General features: G+C 37.2%; 2 protein-coding genes across 2 annotated transcripts; one reads left to right on the plus strand and one right to left on the minus strand.

Moving 5' to 3' along the window:
• Positions 1-2,567: 2,567 nt before the first annotated feature.
• Positions 2,568-7,630, plus strand: chodl (chondrolectin). Its single transcript, XM_059524137.1, has 7 exons — positions 2,568-2,843; positions 4,408-4,753; positions 4,833-4,990; positions 5,104-5,154; positions 5,240-5,326; positions 5,539-5,635; positions 6,681-7,630. The coding sequence occupies exons 1-7, from the start codon at positions 2,768-2,770 to the stop codon at positions 6,763-6,765; spliced, it is 900 nt and encodes a 299-aa protein (XP_059380120.1). The 5' UTR covers positions 2,568-2,767; the 3' UTR covers positions 6,766-7,630.
• Positions 7,631-9,251: 1,621 nt separating this feature from the next.
• On the minus strand, positions 9,252-10,634 carry LOC132115730 (lysozyme C-like). The gene is made up of 4 exons (XM_059524138.1): positions 10,430-10,634; positions 10,122-10,277; positions 9,689-9,764; positions 9,252-9,501 (listed from the first exon to the last, which is right to left on the minus strand). Exons 1-4 carry the CDS (start codon positions 10,563-10,565, stop codon positions 9,429-9,431), a joined length of 441 nt encoding a protein of 146 aa, XP_059380121.1. The 5' UTR covers positions 10,566-10,634; the 3' UTR covers positions 9,252-9,428.
• Positions 10,635-11,086: the final 452 nt, after the last annotated feature.

Consider the following 11,086-nt stretch of genomic DNA (forward strand, 5'->3'; position numbering starts at 1 on the left):
TGCTTCCTGCCAGATCTTCTTAATACATTGGCTGACAAGGGTCCTAGTAATAACGCAGCTGCCTTTTTATTGATAATGTGTCACAGAATATCTTGGTGTCGTTATCGAACACTTTAGGAGCGGAATGGCATTTTCAGTGGGAAATAAGTAATCGATAGGGAACAGCAAATTAAGTAATAGCATTTTTGCGTCGATGCATATTACAGCTCAGTTAACAGCCTTCAGGTCGGAAAGGCTCTGCGCTTCTGGATGAACAGATCAATCCACGCACAGAGCTGACGTCTCGCTTTGACAACATAATTAGTTATCATACAGAGAAACGTGTTTGAGGACAATATGAAAACCTCCCTCGGATATTCAACTCATGGATCAGAACCATGAAGAGGCGGTCAGGGAAACCATGTGATCCTCTATGAAGAAAACAACTTTGTAAAAGTAAAGCGAGTTAAATAACTGAGATGAAGGGTGTCAGCTGAGAAGAGATGATTTTGTTAATGGGAGGTCTGACAGGAAACAGGATATATCTATTTATGTGTTCACATAATTTTGCTGTCAATCCTAATTCACTTTGTTTTGTTTCTAAAACAGGAATTTAATTATTTTATGGTACTTTAGATTTAAATACAATTGAATACTCCATTCTGATTGGTCAACTGAAGCATTCTGTATTCATTATAAAATAGCCAAAATAAGATGGTTATTATTGCAAAATAAACCCCCAAAAGGGTCATTAAGGCTCAGTGTAAAGAATATCTACTGACTGGCTGAATTTGCATCATCCTTTATCTTCACTTGTATACAGGTGCATCATACAAATGCATCTCAGAAAATTAGAATATCATGGAAAAGGTCTTTATTTTTTGTAATTTAATTAAAAAAAGCAAACTTTCTTACATTCTAGATTAATTTTCTGTTTTCTGTAACCATCATTCTGATGGTTACGATTTACAGCTTAGGAAAATAAAAAAAATCAGTATCAAAAAACAAAAAACAAAATGAAAATTCCATTTTGAGCTTGATTAGTTTGATTAATTTTGATTATAAATACTGGGTACCTCTTGGGCTAGTTTAGAACATGCAACCACAATTATGGAAAAACTACTGACTTGACGGTTGCCCAGAAGACAATCATCAACACCCTTCACAAGGAAGGTAAGCCACAGAATGTCACTGCTGAAGGGGCCGACTGTTCAGAGAGTGCTGTTTTAAATATATTCATAGAAAGTCGACTGGAAGGAAAAGCTGTGGTAGGGAAAGGTGCACAGGGATGTCCACAGTCTTGGGAAGAATGTCAGGAAAAGCTGATTCAAGAACTTGGAGAGCTTCACAAGGAGTGGATTGAAACTGGAGTCAGTTCATCAAGAGTCACCACACTCAGATTTCTCCAGGAAAAGGGCTACAGCATTTCATTTAGAAATCAATGTCTGGAGTCTGGAGGAAGACTGGAGAGGCACAGAATCCAAAGTCCAGTGTGAAATTTCCAAAGTGAGTCATGATTTGGGGTGCTGTGATGTCTGCTGGTGTTGGTCCATTGTGTTTTATCAAGTCCAGAGTCAATGCAGCCTTCTGCTAGGAGATTTTGGAGCACTTTATGCTTACATCTGCTGACAAGCTTTATGGAGATTTTGATTTCCTTTTCTAGCAGGACTTTAGGACCTGCCCACAGTGCCAAAACCACTTCCAAGTGGTTTGATGACCATGATATTACTGTGCTTGATTGGCCAGCCAACTCACCTGACCTGAACCTCACAGAGAACCTATGGGGTATTGTGAAGAGGAAGATAAGTAACATCTGACAAACAATACAGAGGAGCTGAAGGTCGCTATCAAAGCAACCTGGGCTTCAATAACACCTCAGCAGTGCCACAGACTGATCACCGCATGCCACGCCGCATTGAAGCAGTAATTTTTGCAAAAGGAGCCTCAACCAATTATCGAGTGCATAATTAAACCTGCTTCGGAGATCTTGAACATTTCAGTTTTGTAACTCTTTTTTTGATTGATCTTTGAGAAAATATTCACCTTTTTTTTGAGATACTGAATTTTTAATTTTCCTAAGCTGTAAGTCATAACCATCAGAATTAAAACAAAAAAACTCTTGAAATATTTCAGTTTGTGTGCAATGAATCTAGAATATAGGAAAGTTTGCTTTTTCATTTTTTATTAAATTACAAAGATAACTTTTCCATGATATTCAAAAAAAAAAAATAAGATGCACCTGTAAATGTGATATTGTTATGAAAGTTGTTGACCATCCAGACCTACATTAAACTTACACCAGGATCAGTTGAGATATAATAATTTGGCTGCGTCTTTCTGGTTCCCTAAATTGGATGCATATTATTCAAGGGTGTTTTCACCTCAACCATTGACCCAATCACGCTTAAATCATTTTATACACTAAAACTATGTGTTTGTGACTTGCCCCATCATCCACCTTATAACTGGAGAACGCGTGTCGACCCTGAGACGAGTTTCATTTAATAAAGGAGGTGATGAACATCTGCGCCCTGTCCGATTACCTGCAATAAAGCCCAGCCAGCCACGCGCCCGTGAGTGGAGGCGCGTGTCTCTCTCTCTCTCTCTCTCTCTCTCTCTCTCTCCCTCCAGAATTCAGAGGCGCTTTTCAGAGTGTCAAACCAGCTCGGTGGAAATCATGTCTTTGAACACTATGAAGAAGAGACTCTTCCAATAAACGTTAAAAAGGCGCCTGACTGGAACAACTCTGTTTGAAGTTCACACCATCATACTCGAGAAACACGCGAGGATGCGCGCGGCAGTTGGAATCCTTTGTGCTTTGACGTTCCTTGTCTCGTGCATCCATGGCGCGAGAGTTGTGAGTGGTAAGTTTTAGTTCATTTAGTATGACGCTATTTTCATTCATATAGCCTAATTTATTTCAGAATTTAAACCAGTGAGAAAATATTCCGTTATTTGTGGTAAAATTTTGCTCGAAAGATAGCTATTAGTCGAGTTTAAAGGGTAGTTCAGACAAAAATATTATTTAATAATCTTCAGATTGTCTCAAACCTGAATGCAGAATGACATCCTCAGTCACCATTCACTTTCACTATTGAAAATGTGTGTAAAGATGGTGACCAAAACTGCAATTCTCCATAAATTAATTATAAATAAATTAACGTTTGTGTTCCACTGAACAAAGACATATATGTTTGAAACAAGGATCAGGATGAGTAAATGATGACATTTTCATTTTGTATGAACTGTCCCTTTGAGTATTATTTTCAACCCACTGTCACACCACAGTCTGTATTAGAAGTATTAGTGGTTTTTAAATTATATTTACATAGCTTTCTCTTCCCCAGCTTTGTTCTCAAACTGATTTTCTGTGGGGCAGCTTCAAAATTCCGTAATTTTTCATAATGCTTTTGAGTGCTCATTCCTATTCACCTCTACTACTTTATTTTATAATTTAAGTATCTCTCAAAAACGTTATGATTCTTTTATATAATCTTACACATCAGCTCATAGCTTTCTCTTCCCCAAAGTTGATTTGTCTTGAAGATCATTCTTGAAGCTTGTCTCCAACTTGTCTTAAAGCGATGGGATGAAAAAGAAAATTATTATGAAAGAAAAACTAGAGAGATTGTTAGAGATAAAATAGATTTGTCATATGCGTGGTAACTAAAAGCATGCACAATCTGGAATTGAAATTGAGTAGTTCTTTGAGATGAGATTGGGGTTTAACAAAAAGTGACAAGAAAGAGGAAATTTTGAAGAACGGACCTGCCAGAACATTCCATGCTGGAAGGAGTGAAACTGTGCTACACAGAAAGGAATTGTGGAGGAAAGCTAAGGAAATTGGTAGAGAAAATGCTGAGTCCAGGTTTCCCCCAGTTAAACCCGGCCCATTACTAGGCTAAGATTGATGATATAGCAGATCTGGACCAAGCAATTATTTAAAGTACCTCCCGGGCAGAGAGCTAATGTTATTATTAGACTTTTAACAGTCTGTGTATTAATCACAGTTCTCTTTGCTGGGCCTATTAGTGCATCTTAAGTGTTCTCTATAATAGAAGTGCTTTGTTTATGATTTAATAATAATTCCATGCATTTTCCTCTTAGCTGAGCCTTTAAATGAGCATCCTTTAAACATCCCAATCTCTATCTATCTATCTATCTATCTATCTATCTATCTATCTATCTATCTATCTATCTATCTATCTATCTGTCTGTCTGTCTGTCTGTCTGTCTGTCTGTCTGTCTGTCTGTCTGTCTGTCTATCTATCTATCTATCTATCTATCTATCTATCTATCATCTATCTATCTATCTATCTATCTATCTATCTATCTATCTATCTATCTATCTATCTATCTATCCTCTACTGGAGCAAATGTTATGCAGAACAAGTCGTTAAAAATACTTTATTCATTTTGTGTCTTCAGGTCAGACAGTGTGTCAGGGCACTTCCGAGCATCCGTGCTATAAAATCGCTTACTTCAGGGATGTGTCGAGTCGCGTTGCATTCTGGGAGGCTAAGCATGCATGTGACATGGATGGCGGTTCATTGCTGAGCATTGAGAACACTGCGGAGCAGAAGCACATTGAACATCTTCTGCAGGAACTCAGCGTCTCCACTTCCACCGGTGCTTCCAGCGGGTCGGGCGTCACAGACGGAGACTTCTGGATCGGGCTGACACGGGTGGAGGACGAGACCGCACAGGAGCATGGCAGCTTCGCCTCGTGTCCTGACCTGTATAGGTGGACAGATGGAAGTGTCTCACAGTTTAGGTGAGATGTGACTGATCTTTTCAAAGCAGAAATTTACCTCAGGTAAACAGTCATTATAATGAGCACTTCTTTTGACCAGAAACTGGTATGCTGATGAACCATCATGTGGAGGAGAAGCTTGCGTGGTGATGTATCACCAGCCTACAGCTCTCGCTGGGCCTGGTGGGCCGTATCTTTATCAGTGGAATGATGATAGGTGCAATATGAAGCACAATTTCATCTGCAAGTATGAACCAGGTTGGTGATTTGCATTGTGAATTTTTTTATATGACTGTCAAAAGTGACCTGATTAAACTCAATTCATCCTACTAAAGTGGTTTAGCTTACAATGTCTTTTTTATTCTGAGCAGAAAGTTACCTGGTAAAAGTTCAGAGTGACACGCCTGGAGGCCCTGATGTTGGTAAGCAGCTAGGTGTCAAATCTGTCATCATTTGACTTAAAGAGTTACGGATGTGTTGATACTTATCTGGTAATGTGCCCTCCAGGTCTTAACTCAGAAGAACAAGAGGAAGGGAGAACACCTCCCGTTGATCAGGATGAGAACCCTCTACTTATAATGCCAGGGCCCTCAAGTAACATTAGATTTTAAATTATTTAAATGAATATTCAGTACAAAAAAAAAAAAAATGAAAATGATTGAGTCAAGATTATATTTTTGCAGTAGTCAACATTAAACCACAAATGCTGTCTATTGAGTTTCACTCATATTGAACCCAGAATTCAACTAAAAATAAATGCCTGTATGAATATGGAAGCCAAAGTGTGTTTTTGTTTTCTTTCCCAGGTATGCTGCTAATATATGTGATTATCCCTACCATCCCTCTCCTCTTGCTGATCCTGGTGGCTTCAGGAACGTGCTGTTTCCAGATGTTGAGCAAGAGGTGAGCCATTAAGATCAAATCACTGTAAGCTCTGTCAGACGGATGCTAATGCGCTGTCCTATTATGCACAGTATCATCCAAAAACTGCGACACATCAGGAAGTCAGTGTCTCACTAACAGCCTTTGCGTCTTGATTAATCAGGTTTTCAGCTCACTAGCCGAGATCTGACACCATCCTCCGTTTTTCTCTCTAACCCAGAGGTTTTACCGTGATTAATTAGATTCAGCTGTTTATAACTGTGCCTGCCAAAACAGCTCAGCCCAAACTAATCACCATCAACACTGTTATTATAGTGCACATTTGGCATAAAGGGGGAGGTGTTTGCCTGACACATTACGTCACACTACCTAAGAGACAGAGTCCAACTTGACTTCTATTCCCATCAATATCTGGCTCTGCAGGGAACTGCTGAAGCAAGCCATTCCCGTCCTCTGCCCCCCTCTCCTCAACACAAAACATGAAACACAGTTCATCTCCCTTTAACCCTCGGTCCGTGCTTGACAGGACATTATATAGTAGCTTATTTGTGTAATTTATTATGTTTATATGGCTGACGCCCCACAGAGTGATGTCTTTTTAACATATTTCCGATCACTGTAGCAGACTCGGGGATCCTCAGACAATGCATTTAATCACTGGCAATGACTGAGTGCGCTCTGTACGATAAAAGGCTTCCTGGAGTGAGTTCAAAGCTTTTGGATGAACGTTTTAACTCCTTAACAGATGATGCTTCTGTTTTATGATGTTTGCCACTTGTTCTCATGATTAAATACCATCATAAGACCTGGAGGAGTCACATATCAGCTGCTTTGCTGTGTGTTTCTTATAGTGTGTACCTTTAAATGTCTGGTCTTCCATGCATTGTGCTATTAAACTTTAGAAACATAGAGTTTCACGTGGGGAAATCGACCTGATTCACAATGCACAGACAAACAATCCATGTCAAATATTAACAGATTACAGTATAACAGTATATATAAACAGATCTACCCATAGAGGGGTGCATGTTAGGGTGCATATTTCATAATTTTTTTTTTTTAACAGTAAACCACGGACCAAAACGAGTGTTAACCAATCAACTCTCTGGATCTCCAAGACGCCAAAGATAGACAGTGGCATGGAGGTTTAAAGAATCATCTCCATGATTCAAACAGCTCCATTTTTCTGGCTCGATCAGCAACATTCTCGTCTGGTGGCTAGTTTAGTGTATGATTTAACAATACTAGCTAAAAGTTAGATACATATTTGCATTTCTGTACAAATGTTGTGCTCTCACAAATTTCTTAAGTCTACAAGTTTCCTGCTTATTCCCATAACCTTCTTCTCCATTTCATTTTTCTTCAGAGAACCACAACCACAAAAAAAGAGGAATAAAGAGTTTGTTGTGACTGCGAATAGGGACACACAAACTGAAAAGAAATTAATCTCCAAAAGAGCATAAAAAGACAGCATCATAGGTTTTTGGAGAATTAGAGTAATGTGTCTCATTCAAGAAATGAGAGGCCTATTTAATCCCCAAAATGTATCATGCATTGCCAATAATGGCACAATATCATGTATAGTTATGTGCATACGATTAATAATTTGGTAGCAAAAAAACATCTGCACTCATTCTTTAAATGAACAGAATCATTGGCTTATAAAGTGACTGTTCTGCTCTGCAGCCTATGAGGATGTTGTCATAAAGAAAAAAGATGAATTCATAAAAATGTACATATTTTTTGTATGATGTGACTGCAAAGCTGCCACTATTATATATGCAGTTTTTTGCATGTGAATATTTTATCACCCCCTTTTACAATACTGCATATAGAAAATATCAAAGCTAAAACGTATTAAACTGGTTAGCATAAGTGATATTGTATCAGATACCGAAATTAGTCAGTTAGTGAGCGTGAGTAACATTGTGTGTTTGAATTTAAAATGTGCTGTTAATACTTTTGTATATTTTGAATTGGACGTGTACAAACGGATTAAAAATATTGAATTGCGAAGATGTTTCAGTATGTTTTTATGGCTCTAAAGTCATGCCACGTAAATGCTTAATCACAAACAAAAACTCAACATGTTTTTAGATACTGGATTTATTTTTAAATCTGTTTTGTGATTCATCACGGACCAAAAAAGGTTCTTATCGATAAACAGCTCTTAATGTGATTAGCAGATATTGAATATTAATAGCATTATCTTGTATTCACATACAAAGAATTAATATCCTTATCTCTGCTCCTCAAACACTTTTGCAAGTTTCTTTTGCCAGAAAAAATACCTTACACACAGATCCAAGCTCATTTCTACAGATTTCCCCCTGGCAATTACACCATTTGTTTATGTGAAACACAGTAGTGGCCATGAATTTAAATAGACATGGCGATCACAAAGCTTTCAGGGGGTCCAGCTGGAAGGCAGAGTTAGAGCCAGACATAAGACAAATGAACTGGACCGCATTAACACCAAAAAGATGTGGTACTTTGTATGCGATTTACCCTGGCCTGCAATTAGTGACAGCATAGACTTTAAAGCACACTGCCAATTACGGAGCCAATTAAACTAATCAGTCCTCTGCTTCGACAGGAGAACTCGCGTCACACACTCAGGATCTGGTAATTATAGATATGACTGTAATCACTACTCTGGAGGCACAGGGTAGAATTAAAGAAACAAACCCTTTCCCATCTGGAGAGGGGGGTGATTTTAGCCTATTAGAGATACAACACAAGCATCTCATTCTCCACCCGAACAAGATCCAAACAGCTCTTCACATGGCTTTATAAGAACTGGAATAAAGGAGGCGATGAAAATTCATTAATTAATTTAATGTTAAAGAGTGTAGAAATGCTATGGTCAAAAATAATAATAATAATAAAAATGTTTAATAAATACTTATTAATTACAATTTCACAGTAAAATTGTAAAATTGTTAAATTTAGTTTTTGGATGTGAAAATAAAGTCATCTTGATTTATGGTGAAAAACCATTCTGTTTGGTTATGTACATTATGGGTTTATGTACATATTATGCTGCTAAATTAATATTAATATTGCATTTTGGTGTTGTGCTACCAATACGATGTTATGTATTTGTGTGCATGTCATGTCACTTGCATTGCATATTATATTCTCAGGATAACACTTTGAGTCAAAAATTAAACTGGAAGATTAATAATACATTAACAATAATTAGTACACTGTAAAAATGATTTTTCATTATAAATAAAACAGATTTTTTGAGTACCCTTTACAAGAAAAAAAGCCTATTTTAATCTTTTTTTACTTACAAATGTCATATTTAACTCAATGTGTTATTTTGTAAATTTTGCCTTTATTTTTTTTTATTTTTTTTTACAGTGATATGGATGTGTTCATATAGTTGTATTTAATTCACCTGAAATTGCATAGAAAACACATAATGAGCATAGACATTGAGGGAGACGTGTCCAATATTAAGAATACTGTTCAATCAATTTGTGTTTTCAAATTTACTGATTATTCCATTTTTAATAAAAGCAGCCCTCTGCTACTATCTACTAGTATCAAACAAACTATCTGTCATAATTTGCTGCTGCATAAGCTTTAGCCAAATGTGAGATTGAAAAGCACTGCAAAGCACAAATGATTAACAATTTGGGAAGATGTTTTAATATACATCTCAAGATCAAGGTCACAAATGGTAATAATGACAATGTCTTTTAGATTTAAAAGTCACATCAACCAAGAGTTTAAATGCATTAGTACATAATCTGAAAGCATTATAGATAATTAGATAGATAATCTCCTGCAGGCAATCAAGGCCTTATGAGTGCTCTTCACAACCTTTCACCCAGCGTGACATCTTACGCCCCTTACAGTAACTATCCCAGGTGTCCCTGCAGACACAAAGATCAACATTACCATTATGTCAAAAGCACAAATGCACAACAGATCAATACACTGGATGTAATGCAGTGGTAGACATAGCTTGAGGCCAAATTTCTAAAGGGACAAGCGACCTTTGTTAATCAGACAAATAAGCTTTGTCAGTTGTGCCTAAAGATATATGCAGTGAATACTTGCCATGACTTCAGTCCTTCTGTTTTCACAATGAGCTTTGCACATTTAACTGAAGCCTTCAGGTCATCCTGAAGCAAATCTATCAAATGGTAAACATGTATAAACAAAAATGTAATATCAAAGTTTAAAACACAGATACGGTGGAGTCAAAAATCCGTTTTACTTTTTTCATGATTTTTGTATTTTTGACTAGAAATTTCTGGGTGAAAACTGTTTCTGCACTAATTGTTTTGTGAGAATAACTTCTGAAGCAAATATTTATACAATACAATTAATTGTATCAATTTATTTTATTCTAAATACAATTTTGAATCAGATTTTTCAGACCCCCACTGTATTTCAGGCAGCAACATCCAAATAATTCTCGTAAATTTTTAACTAGTCCACTTAAATACAAGTAGTGTCACATGAAATCTATTTAAAGGTAATAAAGTACCTAAACAGGGAACTTTGCATTGGTTCTTTCCACCTGGAGTGCCATCTTCGCACCATTTGAAACTGTTAATCTGGAAGATCCCATAGTCTTTTCCAACATCAGCTGAACGCACTCTGTGGGTCTTATACCTGCTTTCCCAGTAGGCCATGCACACGTCTGTTGAAATTAAGTTCAAAACCAAAGGGAATAAAATATATTATGACCAGTTTTATAATCCATTTTATGTTTATTGAAGATTTAGTTAATACAATCAGATATGCCAAACACTGCAAGTCAGTACTGATAATCACAAAAACAAAAGTACCCACAGTTGCCAAGCGAGAATCCCTCAAATCCATCAAGTCCCTCTTTCTTGAAGATACGGACAACCTCACAGCGACCCAGCGTGCGGCTCTCACACGAGCACAGCCACATCAGACACAAGACCGCAATCGCCACCCTCATATCTGCACTGCTGCTCAGAAAACCAGTCAATATCTGCTATCTGAAGAGGAGTTCAGGTGGAGGGTGGAAGCTGTAGAGTGGGATTATTTATAAGTCAAGTGAAAGGTTTGTGTCGCAACCAATTTTTCACAAGTGCATGGAGATTGCAGATGCTTCAGATATGGCTGCTGAGGCAATAACTGACTTTGGGCTGTTCTATTTTTACTTCTATAAACAAAAACATCTATTTTATGTGCAGAGAAACTGTGTAAAAGACTTGGATCAAACAAGATTGAACATAAGACAATATGCAATACTGGGGAAACCCAGTCATGATGTAGCTATAAAGAAAGCAGCATATATGTACACACACACACACACACATATACAGTACAGACCAAAAGTTTGGACACACCTTCTCATTCAAAGAGTTTTCTTTATTTTCATGACTATGAAAATTGTAGATTCACACTGAAGGCATCAAGACTATGAATTAACACATGTGGAATTATATATGTATAACACATAAATATACACATACA

The sequence above is a fragment of the Carassius carassius genome, chromosome 35 (genome assembly GCF_963082965.1).
Source record: "Carassius carassius chromosome 35, fCarCar2.1, whole genome shotgun sequence".
In the NCBI taxonomy this organism is placed as follows: Eukaryota; Metazoa; Chordata; class Actinopteri; order Cypriniformes; family Cyprinidae; genus Carassius; species Carassius carassius.

Bases quoted from the DNA above. Each gene is read 5' to 3' on its own strand.
- LOC132115730 (XM_059524138.1), bottom strand. From the start codon at position 10,565: ATGAGGGTGGCGATTGCGGTCTTGTGTCTGATGTGGCTGTGCTCGTGT. The intron at 10,278-10,429 runs GTGGGTACTTTT...TAATTTCAACAG, and splicing joins GGGATTCTCGCTTGGCAACT to ACGTGTGCATGGCCTACTGG. The intron at 9,765-10,121 runs GTACTTTATTAC...ACCATTTGATAG, and splicing joins ATGCAAAGTTCCCTGTTTAG to ATTTGCTTCAGGATGACCTG.
- chodl (XM_059524137.1), top strand. From the start codon at position 2,768: ATGCGCGCGGCAGTTGGAATCCTTTGTGCTTTGACGTTCCTTGTCTCG. The intron at 2,844-4,407 runs GTAAGTTTTAGT...TTGTGTCTTCAG, and splicing joins TGGCGCGAGAGTTGTGAGTG to GTCAGACAGTGTGTCAGGGC. The intron at 4,991-5,103 runs GTTGGTGATTTG...TATTCTGAGCAG, and splicing joins CATCTGCAAGTATGAACCAG to AAAGTTACCTGGTAAAAGTT.